The sequence below is a fragment of the Girardinichthys multiradiatus genome, chromosome 2 (assembly GCF_021462225.1).
Source record: "Girardinichthys multiradiatus isolate DD_20200921_A chromosome 2, DD_fGirMul_XY1, whole genome shotgun sequence".
NCBI lineage: Eukaryota > Metazoa > Chordata > Actinopteri > Cyprinodontiformes > Goodeidae > Girardinichthys > Girardinichthys multiradiatus.
The window spans coordinates 15,580,580-15,604,733 of NC_061795.1; the positions used below are offsets into that span (position 1 = coordinate 15,580,580).

General features: G+C 40.4%; 2 protein-coding genes and 1 long non-coding RNA gene across 5 annotated transcripts in view; 2 read left to right on the top strand and 1 right to left on the bottom strand.

Moving 5' to 3' along the window:
• Positions 1 to 296: 296 nt before the first annotated feature.
• Positions 297 to 10,831, top strand: hmg20a (high mobility group 20A). The gene is made up of 8 exons (XM_047351222.1): positions 297 to 584; positions 3,464 to 3,531; positions 3,670 to 3,879; positions 4,970 to 5,102; positions 5,961 to 5,998; positions 7,336 to 7,411; positions 7,520 to 7,735; positions 10,695 to 10,831. The coding sequence occupies exons 2-8, from the start codon at positions 3,466 to 3,468 to the stop codon at positions 10,829 to 10,831; spliced, it is 876 nt and encodes a 291-aa protein (XP_047207178.1). The 5' UTR covers positions 297 to 584; positions 3,464 to 3,465.
• LOC124858897 lies at positions 7,742 to 22,243 on the bottom strand. 2 transcript variants are annotated; one of them, XR_007035966.1, is made up of 3 exons: positions 22,105 to 22,243; positions 17,835 to 18,024; positions 7,742 to 9,911 (listed from the first exon to the last, which is right to left on the bottom strand). It is a non-coding gene; the product is annotated as an uncharacterized LOC124858897 (long non-coding RNA). The 2 variants fall into 2 exon arrangements; XR_007035967.1 differs by lacking the exon at positions 7,742 to 9,911 and adding an exon at positions 15,596 to 17,503.
• A 162-nt stretch (positions 22,244 to 22,405) lies between these two features.
• The window catches only part of peak1 (pseudopodium-enriched atypical kinase 1), a 111,557-nt gene continuing 109,808 nt past the window's right edge, over positions 22,406 to 24,154 (top strand). For both annotated transcript variants that reach the window (XM_047351208.1, XM_047351199.1), the window contains exon 1: positions 22,406 to 22,571. The gene's annotated coding sequence lies outside the window, so the exon portion shown is untranslated. The remainder of the gene's footprint in view (positions 22,572 to 24,154) is intronic.

Here is a 24,154-nt window from a genome sequence, read left to right on the forward strand (position 1 = left end):
ACCTATATTGGTATACCTGATTAAAACCTAAATAAAATAAAAAAAGATTTCAACCTTTCATCTGTTTGATTTATTTCACAAGCACTGACGTAAAACCTACTTTTTTTGTTTAATTCCGGGCTAATACTCGTAAGAGGTTCACTGGAAATCGAAAAAACTGAATCAAAAGCAAATATATTTCTTGTCCTTGGTTTACAGCCCTGCATGGAAACGTAATAAACGCCAGAGGGCAGCAGAGAAAGAAAGGTAGACGGCGCCTTTGAAAATATAACCACGACGAAAAAGGAGAACCAACCGGCAGCCAAAGAACTAGAACATATAGAAAGGTTTTTCGTTATTTAACAAACGATACCGTTTATGTGGCTCTCGTTCTATTATGTTGCTCCTCTAATATGCGTTTTTATCTGTTGTAAGTTAAACTGAGGTGAAATGCGACTCATCATTACATGATACAGACAGAATTAACTGGGTGTATCCAGACATGAATCTACAGTTTTTCTATCTACTTGGTTTCTATAGCGTAGCTGCTGTATTGTTTTGGTTAAGAAATTTGCCTGTTACAGCTACGGATCACTGTCACTAAGGTTTGTTCTTAATGCATACATATCACTAAGTGTATGAAAATAATGCAAGTCATGTATGTGTAAGAGCACTAGAAAGAGAAAGCTAAAACAATGATTTATTTTCCCGGTGTTTGTCTGCAACTTGCTAACTGAGCGCTAATGCTAGCTAGGTGCACAGTTAGCTGTTAGCCCAGCTGCTGGGTTTATTATTACAACTGTATTACTCTTACTAATGTTAAATCAAACTGTTTGATTGGTACGACGTGGTAGTCGTTGTTGGCATAAAAATAGTGTAAAAAGCAGTTTTTAATAATTAAAGCCTAAATTTGGTAATAGTTGTTTGGACGTTAGCATTAGGCACTGTAGGTGATGCTAGCCACTAACAGCTCTTTGTACTATAGTTTAATTGTATTTGACCGACAGTCCAGTGTGATGTTAGTCGTGAGCATCCAAACTGGGACTGTTAAATGGGCCTTTGACCAAATATTGTTGATATTTTATTATGTGAATGTCAGCGCTCTCTGTCAGAAGCGAGCTCAAACAAGACCGCTAAATGATTACCTCTTTATAGCGCTGAAGATTTTCTAAGATATGTCAAAAAATACATTTGTATTGGATTTATTTTTTTATTTTCATTGTATGCATTGAAACAGATGGTTGTTTGATAAGATATTCCGACATTTTTGATTTTAGCTAAACGGATTTCTTAAGTTTATTGTACGCAACCTTCTAAAATAATCTAAAAATAAGGTTCCGTGTTGATGTATAGGCATGGCAAGTTTATTTATAAAGCACGTTTCAGCAACAGTACACTTTACATGATGAAAGTACATTGCAGTGGCATGATAAGGGAAAGAAAAGGCCAGAACTGTTGGACTACAGACTGAAATGAATGATGTTTTAATTAATAATTCAAATAAATTAGTCAAAGGTAACTCTAAACAAACAGGTTTTTACCCTTGATTTAAAATAACTTGATTTTTTTTGTTTCAGCATTTTTGTAGTTATCTGGAAGTTTGTTCCAGATTTGTGGAGCATAAGAACAGAATGTTGCTTCTCCTTGTTTGGTTCTGATTCTAGGGATGCAGATTAGACTTGAACCAGAAGACCTGAGTGGTCCGGAAGGTTCATACAACAGTAGTAGATCTTTAATGTATTTTTTTAGTGCTATCCATGCAGTAACTTATAAACTAACAGAAGTGTTTCTATTCTCTGAGATACGGGGGCCCAGCGTAAGGACTTTAGAACTGGGGTGATGTGCTCTACATTCTTAGCTTTAGTGAGGACGTGGGCAGCAGCGTTCTGGATCAGCTGTACCTGTTTGATTGACTTTTTAGGCAGACCTGTGATGACAGCATTGCGGTAATCAATTCGACTAAAGATAAACGCATGGATGAGTTTTTCAAGACCCTGCTGAGAAATTAGTCCTTTTAATCCTGGAAATGTTCTTCAGGTGACAGCAGAAGGACGACTTGGTGGTTGTGTTTGTTATTATTATTATTATTATTACACAGCTGTAGGAGTCACCCTGTGCCACTATTTTAAGTCTGTTTTGTTGACCTTCTGTGCTTTATGACTTTGACCTTGCTTTGTATTTTGTTCTTGCAACTGGGCATTTTAATATATTTGGAGCTGGTACCTGTTAAACAGAGAAAGGAGACGTCTTATAAGCCTATTTATGCAAAGGGTTAAACTCATAATGTTACTGTAAAGTTCATTTGATTTGAACAGTGACCGTTCTGCCGTGGTCTGTTTTCAAATCTTTGAAAATAGGAAATATGTTTGCAGTTTTTTTCTATGTTTTGTTTGATTTTGTGTTAAAAGCCAGCACACTTTTTTTTATTTATTAAAAAGCTGAAGCTTTGATGTGGATTTCCTTCTCACTGACAAGCCAAAGAAATGTGGTAGCTGTCTTCCGATGTTTGTTCACAGCTCAGTTATAAAGTGCATTATTGGCATTGAGATGTCCTTCTCCGGCCTTTTTGTCACTGAAATGAAAGCCCACTGATTACTAAAGCAGGACAGGTTGTCCCCCCACCCCACCCCAACTATACTAATCCTGAAATATTTCAAACATCAAGCTTTTACTCTCTGAATCATTAATTACAGGTCGAGCCCCAGCAGGGGGCAGTGCTGCTTAGTTATCGTATGGCGTCTGGAGAGTTCTCTCTAGGGAGTGATCATGTTTTATGCGTTCCTTTCTTAATATGTGTCCTCATAGTTAAGCTCCACCTCATGTAGCCCTACCTGTAAGAGCTGAAGACAAAGATGTTTGTCAGGTTTACGTCACTAAGGCTCACTGAAGAATTGTTTGGCTGGGTGGTCTGTTTCTGAAACATGCAAACTGTCGATCCACACTATTTATATCTTGTGTGTGATGTTTTCTACCTGGTTACAGGACACATTCTGATTTTGGGCCTCTAAGGAATATGTTTGTTCTATCCAGATGGTCCGTTATTTCTGAGTAGGTAAAATAAAAGTCTTGCCCGGCTGATGTTTTCTCTCCCACATTTGGAGTTTTCTTTTCCTTCACTTGCTCATTAATGATTGATAGCAGCAAGACATTTCTATTAGAGGAAACATGGCCGGCCAGGAGGTAGTTTTGAGCCAAGACTGGGATGAGTTCAGATGAAAAGTAGATCCAGCTGCATAAGGAGCAGTCTATTTCCTGGCATGGCTGTTCGGTGTCTCTGTGTTTTAGGAAGAAAGCCCATGTCTCTCATTACTCGACCCACTTCTAGGCGGCAGTGAGCATCCCATCTCATTGCTTCAGATAACACCCTGCCTTTTTAAGCACTGACTTTTCCAGATCATATAAAGGTATTTATTAAATCTGTAGATTTAAGGTTTTTCTCCTGTATTCACATTTATGTCTCTTTCTCCCTTGTGTTCATTTAAAGTGATGGATGAGCAGACCGGCTCTCCTGCCGCCAACACTGACAGCAACAGTCAGAGAAATGGAGATGAGGTAAGAGGGCAACAAATATCAAATGACATATTTTTGACTTTTTCCAAGGGAAACTCCCTGAAAGCTCCACTGGTGCATGTCACGCCAGAGCTGCTACCTGCACCTCCCAGTCACTTCTCATTTTTGTTGTTTCTGCAGAAGGCTCGACGTGGCAGCTGGTCCAAAGGGAGGAAGAGGAAGAAGCCAATGAAGGACAGCAACGCGCCCAAAGCTCCCCTGACGGGCTACGTTCGCTTCATGAATGACAGGCGGGAGCAGCTGCGGGCAGAGCGTCCAGACGTGCCCTTTCCAGAGATTACGAGGATGCTTGGCAATGAGTGGAGCAAGCTGCCCCCGGAGGAGAAGCAGGTCAGATGAGAAGTTTGCAGACAACTCTGAGCATATAACCGTGAAGAGAAATGTCTGAGAGGTGCTGTTTAGGTTGGCTTTCTGTTGCTGCAGCAGTGGTGCCCAGAAGGACTGCAGCATGCTAACACTTAGCAGTGTCACAGCAACAAAAGACCATGTTAGGAGCTACCAAAACAATGTTCTAAACAAAACTGCTAAATATTCACTGCCCTGTAAGGTTTACACAACCAAGGAACATACAGTTATTTTAATCCTGCAAGCCCATGTGAATACACCAACACAAAGTAATCTATGGTTATGGAAGGAAACGGAAGCAAGGCTTTGAAATGTTTTTCCACAACCCCCCTCTCCCAGTCACTTTGCTGAGCCACATTTGGCAGCTTGATACCTGTAGATGTTTTGGGGAATGTCTCCACCAGCTTTGCACATGTAGACACTGAAATGTGTCTTTGATTCCACTTTGCAGTAAAGCTTACAATCAATGAGAAAGGCGGAGAGAGTCTGAGAACATCACTTTTACTGATTCTCACTTGGATTTAGGTCTGGACTGTGATTTGGCAATTCCAACAGTACGTTTAGGGTTGTTGTCCTGCGGGTTGGTGAACCGCCGTCCCCATTCTCGAGTCTTTTGTAGCCTCCGAGAAGTTTTCTTCTAAGATCTCGTCCCTGTCGATCCTGAACAGAAGCATCCCCACAGCATGACGCTGCCACCACCATGTGTCACAGAGCGACATGTTCAGGATGATTGGCAGATTTTCATTAGTAAAGTCTTTGTCACACCATGGATCATGGTCCTTCCACTTAGCATTCACTACGTTGTTTAAATCCCAATGAAATAAATTGAAGTTTGTGTTTTACTGCACAAAATGTAAAAACAAAAAAGAAAGGAAATACAGAACGTAGATACCTAACATATGAAAGTTCAGACTTTTGTCTTCTGAAGCATATCTTGATGATAATTACTCTCACTCATCACACCAGCTTACCCACAATCCTCTTTTATCCATTTTTATAGCCAGGTCTCATTTCCCTGCTTTTTAGCCAAGTCTCCCCTGCTCATCTCACCTTTCGGTCTTGTCTCCCTCTGCAGCGATTTTTGGATGAAGCGGAGCGAGATAAGGAGCGCTACATGCGAGAGCTGGAGAAGTACCAGAAGACTGAGGCCTACAAACATTTCACCAGGAAGGTCCAGGAGAAGCAGAAGGGCAAGAGGCACAGGGGAGGTGAGATGCGGTTAGGAAAGATGTTTGGGAGCAGGCTGACTTTCTCTTTATGGGACTTCCTGGTTGAAAAGTGTTTGAGTGAGAAACTTCCTGTGTCTAAAGATGTCTAAACCAGTCATTGTTGGCTGAGGAGTCCTGTCCAGACAGGATGACTCACATGAACTTGAAGCAGTCAGAAATGGGTGGTTTCTCTGTTTGCTTGACCTTTGGGAATAATTTAACCTAGACATCAGATCACGATATGATCAGCTGGAGCTTTGGGTAGAATTAGGCATAACTTCCAGATCTGTGCAGGCAAATCTTGACGACACCTACACTGTATTTGGTTAAAAGATGAAAACAGTGTGTGTGTTAAAATAAGGAAAGAATAAATAGAGGAACACTGCAGCTGGTTTCTCTTTACGACTACTTGTTCCTGAAAACCTTCTTCTTGCTGTTCTCCTTTTTACACTGCAGCCTAAACTAAACATGTTCCCTTATTGAAAGGAAGTCGGAACTAAAGGTAGAAGTGTGTCAGGTAGTTTACATGATTAATAATAGCAGGTTTTTAATGGCTGTAATGACATACTCTTTGCCTAATTTGGCCATATTTTGCTTCTGTGAATTATTTTGTAACATTACATCCAAAAAACATTGATTTAAAAAAAACTCTGCCTGGTGAAAAAAAACCAAAAACTTTTCCACTGAGCTTGAAGCTTTGCCTCATTTCAGCTGATTGATAAAAAGTGTTGATGTTTTTATTGACTTCTCTGTTTTCATTCATTCCCTGAGTTCATAACGAGGCGACGACAGCCTGCACCTCAGAAAATATGACTCAACGATGATGTCCTCTTCATTTACTCTTTCCTTCCTCTCCAGATGTTGGGCACCAAGTCGCCAGTGAGGCTCTTCACGAGGTCAGTAAGTCTTTCCTGCTTGGTGGTAACACTCAAAACTGCCTTCCATAAGTGGTAACTATCATATTTCATTAGGGGAAGAAACAGTTTGGTCCGCTTTCGAAAAGTGTGATGGGGAACCAAACCAAATGGAAGAGTGAAACTTTTTAACATTCCCGCCCAATCGAACCCGGTCCCCAGGACTATCCTGGTGCACAACGTTGGGATTATCTCCAGACATTATGCACAGAGGAATGGTCAAAAATCCCTCTCTCTATATGCCCCAACCTTGAACTCGCTGTATATTGTTAGCTTCAACCAGAACCTGCGACACAGACCTGCTCCGGCAGCAGATATGTCAAACTTATGCAGGCTGCACAGCAAAATAAGTTCAACCGCCTCCACCTGCCAGTCCAACATGGGAAACTTTGCAGTCTTTCCGCAGGATGAGAGATTCCCACTGGGGAAGATCTCTCAGGACCGCTACATCAGCGACCCTGCAAGTCTACACTTTGAGAAACACAAGACAGGATGTGTCAAAGGTCACGTGTGATTAAACGTTCAGAAAAAAAACTCTAGAAGGTTTTCAAAAAAAAGTCAATTAGAATAGTTTATTTACTTTTATTTTTAAACATTTACATGAAAGAAGCAAAAGCTCAACATAAGGGTGTTAGAATGAACTGTTGGTTTGTTTAATCAGTTCTAAGTCTGTTTAATCTTTGTGTGTTTTTCTCCCCTGAGAACCTGAGAGTGCTGTTGGCCCTCTAGCTCTGAACATTCAGTGCTCGTTGTTGCACGACTGAAGCTGGGTTAATCCTCTTTAGAGCTGTGTTTATGATCCAAACGCTTAGCTTCCACTTACCGTGCAATTCATTTTTATTAACTTCTGCGTGTAATTAAGAGGCTTTCTCTGCAGCTCCTTCAGAACCTCTTGGAGGGTTACGGCCAAGGTGACTTAACTGGAATGAGTGTTGCTATGGGAATAGCGCGGTTTTCCTCCCTCTAGATTACCAGAAGCAGGGGATTCAGCATGAAAGTCATTATGGTGGGAAATGAAGAAGGATGGTGTATTGTTACAGAGGAGGGAGTGAAAGTTCTATTGTATCATGTGCTTCTATTTTAACGCCAGTTTTTTTTTTTTTGTGCAGATTTATTGCAAAGCCTTTCATATCTCTGATGCATCGATGATGAAATTACTTCCATCCCTGCATTTCATAAAACTGTACTGCTGTATATGTCTTGTGGCCAGATTTAAAATCAATTGCCAGCCCACCCAGAGCCCAGTAAGACAAATGACTGCGTCTCATAGTTCGCTTAATCTCCACCCCCCCTCCCCTAATGTCTTTGGTTATAAACAGAAAGATGGAGAAGGAAAGGACCGGACCGTGTTCGACATACCGATCTTCACGGAGGAGTTCCTCAACCACAGCAAAGGTAAAGTTTGGACCCCTGCTAGACTCAGCGAGGTAATTAACCATCAGAGCAAACAAAGAATAGAAATCTGACGTCCGTATTTGTGTGAACGTCCCTTTTCCTGATCAGCGCGAGAGGCTGAGATGCGGCAGCTCCGCAAGACCAACATGGAGTACGAGGAGCGCAACGCGGCGCTGCAGAAACACGTGGAGAGCATGCGCGGGGCGGTGGAACGGCTGGAGGGCGACGTCATGCAGGAGAGAGAACGCAACGGGCTCCTCCGCCAGCACCTGGAGACCCTGCGCCAGGCGCTCACCTCCAGCTTCTCATCGGTGCCGCTGCCAGGTGAGACATGGTCTTCATGGGGATTCCCAGTGTGAGTCACAGGGTCCTGCAACCTGTTCATGAACCTTTTTACATTTCGCATGTTGTAATCACAAACTTCTGTGTATTTTATTGGAAATTTGAGTGATAATCAAACACAAAGCAGGTTTTTCAAGATTTTTACAAGTAGAAATCGGAAAGGTGTGGCCTGCGTAAATATTTAGCCCCTATTACTCTGCACCATACAAACTCAGAAATCACCTAATTACCGACGTCCGTCCACCTGTGTGTAATTCTGTGTAGGCCAAAGACGTTTGTTAGAGAACAGCAAATAAAATCATGAAGACCAGGAAAAGCCCTGGAGACATCAGAGATCAGGTTGTGGAGAAGTTTTTAGGGTGAGGATTTTAAAAAACAATATCCTGAGCTTTAAACATATCATGGAGCGCTCCTCAGTTTATCATCGAGAGTAACGATTCGCCTAAACTAACAGGCCAGATAAGGAGAGCATTAATCGTAGGAGCAGCCAGAAGGCCCATGGTAACTCTGGAGGAGCCGCAGAGTTCCACAGTTTAGCTGGGACAGTCTGTTGACAAGACAACTCCTAATTGTGCACTCCTTTAATCAGCCCTTTATTGAAGAGAGACAGGAAGATGCAAAACTGTGTCTGGCAGAAAACTAGCACTGCACATCGCACTGAACGAACCACCCTGACGATGGCTGCATCATACCATGGGAGTAGTTCTTCTGTTGAGGCAGGAAATATGGTCAATGTTGATGGAAAGATGGATGAAGGTTAATAATCCTGCAAGACAAGCTGTTAGAAGCTCCAAAAGGCTCAAGACTGGGGCAGAGTTTCACCTTCCAGCAGGTCGATCCTAAACATGGAGTCACTGTATCCAGTGTGACTGAGTTTGGGCAGCAGTCTTGTCTGTGGATGTGCAAAGTCTGTAGAGACATACGACAAAAGACTATTGACTCGTGGTTCTATGTACAAATGCACCGCACACCGTTCAGAGTATGCATATTCAAGTATGCATCACTTTGTGTTGGTCTATTCCAATAAAATCCCACAAATGTTTTCACTGTAACCTGACAAAACTTTAAAAAAAGAACGAATACTGCAAAGCAGTGAATTAGTTACAGTCCCAAACTTTAAGATGGCACCACATACCTAATAACCCAGTCTCACCCTGGGGTATTGGGTATGTGTTACACAAGAAGTATGCATAATTGTGTTATTAATGTTCTATACACAGACATAATCTGTAGTGAGTTGGTTTTCACAACTTTTTTTCATGTAAGGAATTTTTTTCCCACGCATTTGTAAACCTCATTTTCTGACAGCAGAGCTGCAGACTCAGGAAAAACACCAGAAATAAACATAATAGGAAATGACTGCATCAGAGCTCCATAATGAAAGATGATTAAATAACAACAGGTGCTGCCTCAGGGATGTTCCTGTACTTTGTGTTGGAGCCTGTGTGCTTCTGACTTTACAAAGAACAGGGTTCACTTTCTTTTTTTTCCCCTGATTGTTGCTTTTTAATTGGTTAACTTAAATCAAGTCAGATTGCAAAGGTTTATATTTCTAGGTTTATGACTCGGAGACGTTACGCTCCCGATACTGTGTTTTTTCTCTGCATCTAAATGTGCATATCTCTTAAACCTTATTGGGAAGTCTTTCTACAACAGTAAGGCACACTTTAGCTTTTATAGAAAGATTTTATTGCCTGCAGTTCCACGAATCACATCAGTATGTTTTATTATTAGTTTTAATCATAATGGATACATTGGGTGTTTTTAAGGACTAAAAGCAGAAACATGAGCTCTCCTGACAGCTTGGCCAGGAATTAAGCTGAAAACTGAAGCCTCCTCCTCCTTGACTAGGAAATTCAGAAGTAGCATAAGTGAGCCCGTGCTTTAAGAATAAACTCTTCTTGTGGAGTTATAAGGAACAATAACATATTTCAGCTCATTAAGAGCTTTCTATGCAATGAAGAGGATTTTATTTTTGTGCCTGACTGTAGATTGGCTGCAGAATTCGGAATCAGCTGAACATTTTTAAGTAAATTGTCTGGAGACCCCACAAAAATGCCATCGTACTCATGCAGGCTGGAAGAAATAAATGCCTGGAATGGTTTTCAGCATCACTTGGGGCAGGATGGGTGGCGATGTGGTGCATTTGAAAGACAACCTGTGAGCAGAAATGAAGAGGTCTGGTTAAAGGTAACAAGCATTTTCAGACATCAGTAGTAACAAATAATTCCTGGTCTTTATCCTACTGGAGAAAATGTTTTTTATTTGGGTTTTATGTGAAAGACCAACACAAAGTAGCTCATAATTATGAAGTGAAAGGAAAATAAAACAGGGTTTTCAGGTTTGTTTGTTTTTTCCCCATAAAAATCGAAAAAGTGTAACCTACAATTGCCTTCAGAAGTCGCCTAATTATTAAATAGAGTCCAGTTGTGTTTAGTTATATCAGTATAAATCCAGCTGTTCTGTGTGGACCTCAGATATTTGTTAGAAAACTTGATTGAACAAACAGCATCATGAAGACAGCAGACAGGTCAGGGATAGGTTTAAGTAGGGGTCACAAGAGCCCTGGAAACCCACCAAGACATGGCCGCCCACCTAAACCCACAAGCCAGACAGGGAGAGCATTAATCAGAGAAACAGCCAAGGGGCCCACGGTAACCCTAGAGGACCTGCACAGATCCACAGCTCAGGTGGGGGATTCTGTTGACAGAACAGCTATTAGTCGTGCACTCCAGAGACCTTCATGGCAAAAAACAACACTGTTGTAGAAAGAAAGCCTAAAGAAGTCCTGTTTGTAGTTTGCCACACACCATGTAGTCTCTAGATTAGCCAAACATGGTTCTAGAAACTGTTGGATCAAGGGGGTATTTGAAAACAAATATATGCCACACTTTTCAAACCTTTGTAAGAAACTCTGAGGGCACATGCTTTTCATCTATAGGGAGTGGAGAAACCCCCACCCTTGACACTATCGACTCTTACATGAAGAAGCTCCACAGCATCATTGTCAGTAACCCCCAGGAGCACGACAATCTCATCAGCACAGTGAGAGATGTAGTCAGCCGCTTGGACAGGTAGGAACATTTTGCTTGTGTTTGCTGACTTCTTTTTTCTAAGATTAGTCAAAACAGTTTAGTCTGACTGTTAATTCATTTGGTGTGTAAATAATTCAGTGTTTCTTTTTACAAATTCACTCCGAATTCAGAATCTTTTGTTTTTTTGTGTTGCTGTTTGGAGCAGATAATTGGATGAATTTGAGCTGATTTGATGGATCGGGATGTTCTCCGAAGCTTCCCGTCTTCGGGTCTTCTCATCAACTTGTCATCCCATTTGAGTTTAAAATGCCCAAAACTCTACTATGATCATGTTGATGAATGTCATATTTATTTATTTTTTCCAAGCAGTTCATAGAGCTGTAGTGACCTCCTTAAACTGGACATAAAATGGTTTCTCTTGTTCCATCCCTACCATTCATTTCTAGCAGCTGCTTCCACAACAGACCCATCGCTGTCATACATGATGTGTTTGTATTAAACCACAACCAAGAAATACTGTTGACATGTCTGTTATTCTCTTATATGTTCAAGAAAAAAAAAAAAAACTTGTGCCATTGTTTGTTTTCCAATTGTGAAAAGTGTTTGTACTTTCAATAAAAATGTTTTCATTGTCTGTATTTTATTTCATGTAGTTTCTTCAGACAGCCATACAACAATAAAGAAGGTTTACACTGAAATAAAAATGTACAGGTTACCATTGCTCTAGTTTTCTCAGTCACAGTCATACTGCATTTTTTGGTGCTCTTGTAAATTTGAGAAAAATCTAAAACTAAGCACTGCTTTCCATTCCTCGTGGCAAAGAAATGTGATCATTCTTTAAGTCATGTTCAAAAGTTTATTTTAGGGTTTCTGCAAAGTACAAAAAGTCTCAAATATGCCTGTTTTTTTCAGTCTTCAAGATCTAGTTAAGTTAAAAAAAAATGTATGTTCGTTTAACTGACGTCTTTTTTCTTGTAGGGAACTGTCTTAACTAGCGCACTAGCTACATTCATTTTTTCAGTGAGATGCAGTTCTGGCTGAGAAGCTTTCTGTGTTTTTTTAAGCTATGACAGAACTACGAGCTCCATGATGCATGGGCTTTGAAACAAAGCCGCTATGATGTTTGTACTGTAGGCTTTGATGTCAGGGAACCTGAATATGAGCACTTGAGTCAAACACCAAGTTTTGTTTGTTATTGGAATAAATGTCATACGATATTACGTAAGTGATTCATTAAGTTAATTTTTAACATTAATATAAGCTATAAATTAAGTTTCAACATGCCAAAAATGGCTGAAACCCTGTTATTTTTTTCCAGCCTCAACAATCTCTTATATTGAGTCAAGTCTAGAAAGCTCTTTATTAAGGCACATAATGTAGGATTTTCTTATGCATATTACTGTACTTTATTTTGTACTCTTGGTCAGAATTGCAGAATCGTTGGGCTTTTACTGTTTGGAGTAGTACAACAATGAGAGATGGAAAATTAAACGTTGATTTATACTTTTTTGAAGGTTTCAAACTACAAAATGACATTTATTTTAAACTTTGATATACACTACTTATAAGTATACTGCTACTACCTAGAATTAGTTTCTTAAAAGTTAAGAAACACGTTTTATAGTTTTCTAAACCAAATTGTACAAATGAAAAATGAAATTTGAGCAGGTTTAAGAACTTATCAGCTTAATACAGCCAAAGGTTTAAAGTCTTTGTATTATGTCCATTAATTGTCTGTGACTTGTCAGCGCTGATTTGTGGACCTACTTGGTTTGCTTCTAATCCTATTTGCTCACTGTTTATTCAGCCCATTAAGCAGTGATTTAGAAAAAGCTGTTAAAACATTTTAAAAGTTGAAATAAATATGAACCAATGAAGCCCATATGTTTGAATTTGAATTAACAGGTTTACTTTAAGTGCTTTCTGTTTATTGTGAATTAATATTAAACAGCTGATAAATGTGAGATACTGATCGTGTATGTGTGGACATTAAGTTACACATTTCTAATCTGTTCTTGTGCAGGAGGAGGTAGTCTGGATAGGACTTTGGCAACTTGGTGCCCTTATTGCATTCCTAACAAATTCAACTCTTGGAGCTCATCAAATTATATTCCTTGAGGCTTTACTTGAGGTTTGTTGCCATTTAGTGTACCAGTGTATTATGGGTACATTAATGTATATAATAAGAGGACAGCTGCAGGTTTATGTACGTTCACAGTATTCTGTGTGTTTACAAGCCCTTAAAAAAGCTGCTATCTTTGCATTTGACTGCAATCATTGCCACAGAACAAACAATATTAAAAGTTCAGTATGACTGTTAGAATGGGAGCCTTAATCCAGACACTCGCAGGTGTCTTTTACCTCTAAACCAAAGGAGAAGCTCATGATCAGAGGGTTCTTCTGTCCTGAAACTGGGCGTCATCAGTCGAGCTACTAGTTCCACACACGTGTGGTGTCGTTCAAAGAGAGAGTGTGCGGCATTGCTCAGGACAAAATGCAGTGTCATGCTAATGAATTAGAGATGTTGGTTAGCTGACCTAATTGGCTGGTAATATACAATACAAGGGATGTAAATGTATTCACACCCCATGAACCTTTCCATATTCTTTCACAGTGCAACTACAAAATTCAGTGTATCATATCAGGATTTTATGCGATAGACCAACACTAAGTAGTGCCGTGAAAGGAAAATGAGAGATCGCTTTCAACATGTTTTACAAATAAATATCTGAAAGGTGTGTTTGTATTCAGCCTCTTTTATTAATTCTTCTAAATACAATACAAGCACTGACAGCTGCCTTCAGAAGTCATCTAATTAGTATGTTAGTCCTGACCTCAACCTTCCTGAACACCTGTTTGACAAATTAGAGCAGATGCTGCAATTCTGGTTTTCTCTAACTTTGAACACACACCTAAACCTTGTGGAAGATGTTTACAGAATAGTCACAGTTGCTATTCCATCAACAAATTAGACCTTTTAGATTAAGAAAAGGAAGTCATCAAAGCTCCTGTATATGTATATATAAACTTTTGGCAATATATTGTATGTGCCATTTAATCTCAGTATTCATACGAAGGCCTCAGAGTTAGAGAACATTAGTGAACAAACAGCATGATGCAGACCAAGGAACACATCACAGAGGTCTGGGATAAAGTTGTGGAGAGGTTTAAAACAGGGCTAGGTCATAAACAATATGCAAAGCTTTGTACGTCTTGAGAAGCACTGTTCAACTCATCATCTTCAACTGGAAAGAGTGCAGGGCTCTACTGGCGAAGCAGTAGAGCGTGCAACCCATGTATGCAGGCTTCAGCCCTTGACAGAGCTGTCCCCTGGTTCAAGTGCCTCTCTCTTCACTCCATTTCCTGTCTGCCTACTTTCAAACAATGTCAAAATAAAGACCAATAGTGCCACAAAACAGATCTTAGAAAACAAAAAAAAACACTGGAACAACCGCCAAGTGCAAACTTACAAAAACATGGTTGTCCACCTAAACTGACAGGCAGGCCAGGGATAGTATTAACCGGTGAGGCAGCCAGAAGGCTCATTCTAACTCAGAAGGAGTTGGAGAGATCCACACCTCAGGTAGGGGGATCAGTCGTCGGGGCGACTTTTAGTAGAGCTCTCCACAAATCAGGCCTTTTTGGAAGCGTGGCAAGAAGAACGTCATTGTTGCAAGAAAGCCATAAAAAGCCTCTGCACATGTTCCCTGTAAAACATGGTGGTGGAAGTATCATGCTGTGGGATAGTTTCCATTAGCAGGGACAGGGAAGCTGGATCAAGCTATTGGTGCATCCAGTTAGGAAGTTGTTTTTTCCAAGATCCTAGTTGAAGAAACGACAACAATGCCACCTGTGAAGTTGGAGCTTGCCGAGCAACCTGAAGTTCAGTTTCCTCATTAAGCTAATAGCACACATAGTGTAAAATATCTATTTGTGAACATATTGCCGTAGTGTCAGAACAGAGAGAAATATACAGGTCCTTCTCAAAATATTAGCATATTGTGATAAAGTTTATTATTTTCCATGTCATGATGAAAATTTAACATTCATATATTTTAGATTCATTGCACACTAACTGAAATATTTCAGGTCTTTTATTGTCTTAATACGGATGATTTTGGCATACAGCTCATGAAAACCCAAAATTCCTATCTCACAAAATTAGCATATCATTAAAAGGGTCTCTAAACAAGCTATGAACCTAATCATCTGAATCAACGAGTTAACTCTAAATACCTGCAAAAGATTCCTGAGGCCTGGGACCTGCTCACAGTGCCAAAACCACTGGTAAATGGTTTACTGACCATGGTATCACTGTGCTCAATTGGCCTGCCAACTCTCCTGACCTGAACCCCATAGAGAATCTGTGGGATATTGTGAAGAGAACGTTGAGAGACTCAAGACCCAACACTCTGGATGAGCTAAAGGCCGCTATCGAAGCATCCTGGGCCTCCATAAGACCTCAGCAGTGCCACAGGCTGATTGCCTCCATGCCACGCCGCATTGAAGCAGTCATTTCTGCCAAAGGATTCCCGACCAAGTATTGAGTGCATAACTGTACATGATTATTTGAAGGTTGACGTTTTTTGTATTAAAAACACTTCTTTTTTTGGTCGGATGAAATATGCTAATTTTGTGAGATAGGAATTTTGGGTTTTCATGAGCTGTATGCCAAAATCATCCGTATTAAGACAATAAAAGACCTGAAATATTTCAGTTAGTGTGCAATGAATCTAAAATATATGAATGTTAAATTTTCATCATGACATTATGGAAAATAATGAACTTTATCACAATATGCTAATATTTTGAGAAGGACCTGTATTATAGAGAGAAATAGACTGTTATCCCGATTTTATCGCTAACAGTGGTTTGCTCAAAAAACAAACAGTAAATCCCACTATTTCCCAATTTGCAACCAGAACGCTCTCAACTCGGGTGTGATGTCATTCCCAGCTCTGACTTCTGAGACAATCCGAACGCAGCATTAATACATGGCAGTCCTCTAAGAAAACCTGAAAACCAGGACAACTACCGTAAACACACAACTGGATTTACAATGGAATGGTTTAGATCAAAACATACTCATATGTTAGAATGGCCCAGTCAAAGTCCAGATCTAAATCCAATAAATAATCCATGGCAAGACCGAAAAGCTGCTGTTTAAAGGCACTCTCCGTCCAATCTGACAATGTTTGAGCTGTTTTACAGGTAGGAATAGAAACAATCAGTCTCTAGGTGTCCAAAGCTTGTAGAGACACACCCTAAAAAAACCAACAGTTGCTGCAGCAATTCAGCAAAGTATCACGTCAAGGGGACATAATACAAATACAGGGCACACGTTTCAGACTTTTATTGTCTTACGTTTTGAACATTATACATCCATTTCCCTCCCCTTTACAATTATGCACTCCTTTATGTTGGTCTATAACATAAATCCCAATAAATGTTTGCAAGGCACTGTATCCTTTTGCAATAAACTACAGCAAAACTTAGTTGTAAATCTCGTCCAACAACAAAAATTATTTACTGTGACCTTTTATAAGCATTAATCTGTTGAAATGAGCTGTAATGTGTCTACCAGTCATATGCTGAGGCTGGAGGAGAGGCAAACGTTAGTTACAGTATGAAAATTTGTCCCAGGCAATTTGAAATTTGTCTTGTTTGAAAAATAAAAGTGTTGACCTGGGTTTAACGAAAGAAAAAAAAAAATCAATTGCCAAAGTAAATTAAGTTCATTTCAAAAACATTAATACCCGTTTTTAATCACTTGCTCAAAAGTTAGCCTCCCTTTCTGGGAATGTCATCCAGCTCTTTTATGAGATCCCTGATGAGATATACAGCCTAATCTGACCATGGCCAATCTTCTTAAAGCCATGGAGGTCTTTGCAAAGTCCGTGCCTGTTTAATGTTATCCCTGCAGCAATGGCTGAAAAATGCAAAGGAACTTTTTGTATGCTGGATGAAATTTGGGATATAAAGGCATCCCCCGGGAATCTTCCTCAGCCTGTTAAAGTTGTTTACCTTTTCATTTATGGTGTCATCATTCACATGTGCTCTGCTCACTGTGTGCAGCTTGTTTTTGAGAGCTCATTTGTATAATGAGCTTGCCTGGAGTGCTTCTTTTTTTTAGTTTGCTGTTGCTTTGATGTTGCCCAAAAGCTGTGAAAACACCATGAAAAAACTGTAATGCATGTTGATGTTTCAGGGCTTCTGCCTTGTGGTTTAGTTATCCTCTCTTTACCAGGTGGCAATGAGTAAATGTGTTTTTCATGCTGGACAGAATAGCTGGAAAAGAGAAAGCATTTTGCCTTGATGTCCCTCCTTATCAGCATCGGTTTTTAATATGGGGCTATAGGGCTCACAGTTCAGGGCACTGCATGCTGGGCGGGGGGGCTGATGCCCTTTTTAATAACATGAATATCTAATCAGGTTATGCAGTAAACATGATTTCTTTTGCTTATTGTCTTTTTCAGTCGAGTAGTAGTTAACACTGTCAGAGAATCAGCTCAAAATCTAAATGCCCCTGGAGCTCAATATATATATTTTTTGTGTGGCACTAGTGGCCTTTATTTTGAAAGTGAACTGACAGGTGGAGAGTGTGGGGGAGGACATGCAGCAAAGGTCACAGGGCGGGGGACAGACTGTGTCCAGGTCTAAGGCCTCAATACATGGGTCACGAGCTCTACCCCTGCGCCACTGTCGCACCGGGGAGCTGAATAATTAAACAAAGTACAGAAAACACAGTTTGAGATTCACAACAATTATATTCTATGTGGAAAATCACAAAAAAGGGCATGCTGTTTTGGGATCATTTGTATTTACTGGCAAAACCTGGACCAAATTATTTCATGCTAATTACGGATTCTGATAAGATTTGGGAAACCTGTTTCTGAAAAGTACTTTCCTAATAAAAATGTTTAAATCTCTTTTCGTGTTGCTTCATTGTTGTAAAATCCATAATTATGTATTGTGTAGGGCAGGATTTATGCAAGAACCACCACTGCTCCTCTTGCCATTTTTTCTGGCCACCAAAACCAACATACCCCAGTCTTTTGTCTTCACAAAGAAGCACTCAGTGGAACAAAAACACCTTCTGCGACTCCTCCACTGGGGATCGTCTGCATTGTTGGCCTGCCTCCTGCCCGTGGAGCATAGCAGGGTTGACGTGAGGACAGAGGAGCCAGCTCCAGCAGAGAGTCACACAGATCCTGGACCAGAGGATGGAGGGAGTGACTAAGAGGAGAGAGGATGAGTCAGTTTGTCATGTGCTGAACTGGCAGTCAGAGGCATCAGTGTCCTGAATGGTTTTTCTTCCCGTAACACCATGGGCCGCTGTGGTCAAACTGAGCTACCTTTTGTCACGGAGTTGGGCCTAATCCAGTGGGCACATTTGTGGGGATCTTTTATTATTTGTAATGGATAACAGACGTGAATGAGAATTTAAAATTTTCACTGGGGTTGGTCAGGTCTCGGGGACAAATTTAGAGAGTTAATGCTGTAGGATGCTGTTACCACCGTACCTTTTTACAGTGGTCACATTCACAGTTCATGGCCATCGAACCTTTTACAGTTTGTCTCGTACCAACCACAAATTTCATTGTAGTTTATTGGGATTTTATGTAGTAGACCAGCAACAAATAGCTCATAATTGTGAAAACAGAAACAAAAGACATGTATTAATATTCAGAACTCCCAAAGTCAACAATTTGTATACCCCCCTTAGGGTGTAATTACAGCCGATAGTCTTTTTTGGTATGTCTGCAAATTTTTGCCCATTCTTTTTTTTGTGCAAAATGTTATGCCTTCTGAAATAGATTTTCTTCCAGAATCAGCCTGCATTTAACGCTATTCAATTCAATTCAGTTGTGTTTATGTATGACGACGTGTATTCATTACACATGTCGTCATACATAAAGAAGACACTTTACTAAGTCAATTCAATCGAATCACACAGATTTTAAGTCGTGTACATATCTTCCAATTAATCTTACCTATCAAACAGTGCAGTCAGATCCAGTTTATTATTCAAATTAGTTAAAAAAGTTTTCTGTCTAAGGAAACCCTGCAGATTGCATCGAGTCAGTGACATGCAGCATTCACTCCTACTGGATAAGCATGTAGTCAGTGGATAGTCGCTTGCATTGACTTTGCAACAATCCCTCATACTGAGCATGCATGTAGCAACAGTGGAGAGGAAAACTCCCTTTTCCCGCTGGAAGAAGAAACCTCCAGCAAAAACAGGCTCTGTGTGAGTGGCCATCTGCCATGACCGACTGGGGGTTTGAGAGAACAGAGCAGAGAAGGAAAAAGATCACAGAAGAACAAATCCAGTAGTACTTTCTATAGGGAAGAAAGGTGAAACATTAATGGTGATGGCTCCTTTAGTGGCTTCGTCTAGGAGAGAAAGACAGCTAAGCAGATGAACCCCGAGTCAGTTTTCAAATCTAGAGGATGAAAGAGAGCACATACAGTTAGTCAAAGTAGCAGCTCAACCAGTAGCTATGTCTAGGAGAGACAGAGTTAAACACTGAAGGAAAGGGCCAAGTGCATAAGGTGAGCATTAAGTTGTGGGCTGCATCAACTTGGCCGATATCCCCATCCAGGAAGGTGCCACAAACGCAGAGGCAGGTCAGATGTAGCTTCTAGAAAGAGAAAAAAAAGAGCGAGAACATAGAGTTAAAAGCTGAAATAACAACAAATAACGCAAAATTGGGGAAGAGTATGAGAATGTAGCAGAGAGAGTGAAAGTGGTCATTATGTCCTCCAGCAGCCTAAGACTATGGCAGCATAACTACAGAGATAGCTCAGGATAACCTAAGCCTATATTCTTTATCAAAAAGGAAAGTTTTAAATTCATCAATCCTCCTGTTTACTCTGACCAGCTTCCCTCTCCCTGCTTTATTATCCCACAGCATGATGCTGCCATCACCATGTGTTAACCTGGGGATGATGGGTTCAGGATGATCTGCAGTGATAGTTTTTCACCACACATCGTGTTTTGCAATGAGTACAAAAAGTTCTGTTTTGGTCTCTTCTGAGCAGAGCAACTTCTTTCACATGTTTGCTGTGTCTCCAACATGGCTTGCAGCAAACCACTGTTATGGAAATATTTAGTGCCTTGCTTGATTTGCTCCTTGATACTCTACAGGAACTGACAGAGGTATTAGTACCCCTCAGTGTTGTTCCATTCTTCTCTTATATAGTCTTAGAGTAATGGTTTCTCAGCCTTCTCCTTGCACCTGTGTGAGATAATATGTATGCCACACTGTTAAGATTATGTCTGGGACCTTGTCTCTCTGGGTCTCATGAGAGTTACCTTGAAAACTGTTGTAGCTTATAAGGAGAACCTTTGCTTTGTCTAGTCAGAAGGATTTGGCAGCACTACTGAGCGCATCTCCAATGCTGTAGAAAATCCTTCTCTCTTGCAAGATTATAATAAAGTTGATTCTGAGTGACAATCATCGGTCTCTGTCTTGGTAAAAACAAATTTTTCTACAACACCACAAATGTGGTTCCTTATGGCTTTTTCTTGAAAATGGGTTTCTTCTTGCCACTCTTTTAAAGAGGCCAGATTTGTGGAGAGCATGAATAATAGTAATATTGAAACAGATATCCCCTCTGAGCTGTGGATCTCTGCAGCTCCTCCAGAGTTATTATGGACCTCTTGGTTGCTTCTCTGATTAATGCTATTCTTGCTCTGACTTCTGGAGGGCAGTTGATTCCACTGTTTAGTTTTTTTTTAATTATGCACTTGATTGTGCTGGCCTATAATAAAAAAAATCCAAATAAATATATTGAAATTTGTGTCTGTAACGTGACCGAATGTGAAAAAGTTTAAAGGGTATGAATCCTTTGCAAGGCGCTGTATAGGCACACCCATCCATTTCTTATGTTTTCAACTGAGGATGAATTGAAATGATCAGGACCCAGCGAAAAATGATAGTCATCCTTCATCTATTCACTCCCCCACCTTTGGAAAAGCCTTGGCCTCATTGCCAGGCACCAAGGAGGGGGAAAACAATGCCTGGAATGCAAAAAAAAAAAAAAAAAACTTGATTCATTCCCACATGTCAACTTCTGGTTCAGCTCCTCTTCCTCTTCATCTTAGGCTGAGATGGTTTCAGGTTCCTCTCACAGAAGGCTTTCTTGAAAATGCTGATTATTCACACAAACAAGTCATCACACAAGAAAATGCTTTTATTATTAATTAATTCAGATCATGGCATTTCCTGCAGAACCTCGGGGCAGCTGAAGGAAGTGATTTCCCTTTTTCCAGTGGTCATTATCCTTCACCAAATGCATTATGTCAGTAGGACTGCACTCAACGCTTTTTAATAAGCATTACAGACACTCTATCACTGTGGCAACGTGCTGTACATATGTTTACGCCCTGCTGATTCAGTGTTTTCCCCTCCAAACAAACAAGGTTTTAAATAAATTAAGACTGCATGACATAAAGCTTTACTTTGAAGTGAGCCTCCAAAACTTTCTGTCAAGAAATGTGACTGTAAGAGACGGTTGGGGCTGTTGTGTAATCGCTACAATGAGTTACTGGGTAATAATAATAAAGTAATATGTTTCTATCAAAACAGAAAAACAAATGCAATAATTCCTTGTACCATAGATAGCTTAATTGAGCTATCTATGGTACACGGTTCTGATGAACCCAAGATTTAAACTAGCTATAACTCTTGTCCAAATTTCTCAATGTAAATTCACCCTGTTTGGGCATTGTTTGAGGCGTTCCCCAGGGTTCAATTTTAGGTCCCAAAGTGTTTCTTTTATACATTAAAAGAGTCACTCTTCAGGGTAAATCAGATTATTTAGGGTGAATTAACACCCCCTTTAAAATGGCAGGTTTTTGTGATGTAGAAAAATTATGTTTACAAATCATGTTAAGACGTTTTGTAGATTTAATGTGATACAGACACTTTTCAATCCAAGTAAAAGGCAAATAATTTTTTTAGAAAAAAAAACGTTTTTTAAAATTTAGTTTCAGCATTCGTCACCGTCAATTATAGGGAATCTGATAAACTTGTAATAAGGTTCAGCTGTCCTAGTGGGATTTTCCAGGCATTTGCTAATTTGAAATTTGCTCACAAATGACCTTTTCGGGTAGACAATTAAGATATAATAGGACATCAGGTAATTTGGTGCAATGTAAGTAAAAAGGGCATTTCATCTTTGCCTTAAAATTCACATAGCAAAGGATGCTGGCTTGTAAGTGTATCAACAACTTCATGGTATGTAATTTTCAAGGCAAATATAAGTGGAATCATCCTATTTGAATACACCTGAACTTGCCCTACTTACGTCGCCCCTCACGCAATGGCGCCCTGGAGGAAGGGCCTTATCGTCCATAGCAGGTTGACTTGAAGTTTGCCTCTGCTGTAAACAGTGCTGTGAAATCAAACGTAATGCCAACACTTATGTTTCCAGTGTGAAGATCAGGATGTGTTCGTGTCACACACTCCGGATTTTTCAGTCAGTTTGGCGTCACTTCTGAACTGCGCGTTCACGCCTCCTTCTGGCCAGCCCAATCTCTCCGCTGCGCGCGCTCCCGCATCACCTCGCGGAGAAAAAAATAAAATAACTGCAGCGGCTGTTGCAGGAACCACGCAGAGCGGAGCGGCGTCCGAGAACCACAGGCTCTAGCAGTTCAGCTACACACTCCTGAGGTTTTTGTTAGGGTTAGTCCGGTCGTGGAAAAGGCTTGTCAGGACCCGGATTTATTATTGCCGAGAAGTGGGAGCGGTGTCGGCGAGGAGACGTTCGGTGAGGTAAGGAAAAGTTAGCCCGGGCTTCCTTTTCTCTCTCATTGAAAGTGTCTCAGCCACAAGGTCTCGCCAGTTTTTTTTCCCCTTTGGATGCCAAGTTAAAGTTTGTACAGCTGAGGGTGAAAACTGTGGGAGAGAAAAACGAGCCGCTCGGTGTTTAAAGCGTTAGCTCCTGGTGTCAGGTTTTTTCCCCCAGCCTTCATGGACGAGAGGACAGCAGATAAGTTTTTACAAGCCGAGTTTAGTCTTTACCGAACTGAGTTTGTACCGATGCTGTCAGAAGTTTGTAGTGAGGCTTAAGGGTACGGTTCGGTTCGGTTCGGGTACACCAGGTGAGGCAAAGAGCTAGCACCAAACTCTAGCTGGTGTGTGTTTACAAAATGGGCTGGACAACGCTTGAGTTAGTGTCTCCCAAGCAGGGGTCTTTACGGGTTGCAGCATGTCAGCCCTCCTCATTACCAGGGAACCTGCACGGAACCATCCTGCCATCAGAACCGAGATTTTTAATTTTTTTTAATTGAAGGTAAATGATGCACAAATTTGTTTCACATCATAACTAGTTAAGCCGTTTGTCGCGCCTGCATTCATTTAGCTGAGTTATAACAGCCAGCAGCAATAGTGTTGGTGATGCACTGATCTGCCTTTTTCTGGCCGGTACCAATTTTCTTTGAGATCTGACCTGCCCATTCTAATTTTGGCTGATCCCGTTTATTTGTTAGGATAATCCACTTTATTAGTGTTAGGGCTAAAATAATTCATGGTTTACCAGTAGGGCTGCACAAAACCATGAAAATATTTGATTGTAATGCTTATGTTGAAAATTGGGATAGAGATTACCCCCTTTTACATGCTGCTTGTTGATTTTAAAGCTCTGGGTTTTAACATCTCAGCCATTAAAGATAGACATCAGGGGAGGGCACTGGGCAGTTAGAGTCCATCAAACTGCCCAAATATATGAATAATTGGCATTATGTGATTGTCTGACACTTTAAGTATATTATCTTACTCAATATCTTGCGATTGTGACATTGCACACACTAATATTATGTTGAATTCTGAGATTTGATACATTGTGCAACTCTAGTTTCCATGATAAAATTTCTTATGGTTAGTAATACTCTTTTAAAATGAGATTACCATAAAAACGTAGCATCTCATGTGCTCAGTTAAATAGAGACGTGTCAACCAAAGTGTTAAATGTAGGGATGATTTGTGTGTAATTATTCCGATTTCATGGATTACCAGCGCTGTAGCCAAAGGTCTGCTCATGTTGAGCAGGACTGCCCGACATGAGAGATTATGCTTGAAGCAGTCCGATAACTGCCTTGTTAAAAGTTTCAATACACCAGAGGAACTGAGAAAGAACTTCCTGCAAACCTTTAGAATAGTTTTACGGATCAGCTTTCTAACCTGTAAGCCAAAAGTCTTTTGCAGAGCAAACACGGAACAAAATGTGGGAACTGTCAACTTTCCCATCTTAAATTGGATAATATAATCATTCCTTCACCTTTAAAAGATTGGGAGAACGTTTGGAAAAATTTGGCTACTGGCATATTTAGCTGCTTTGTCAACTCCATTGATATACA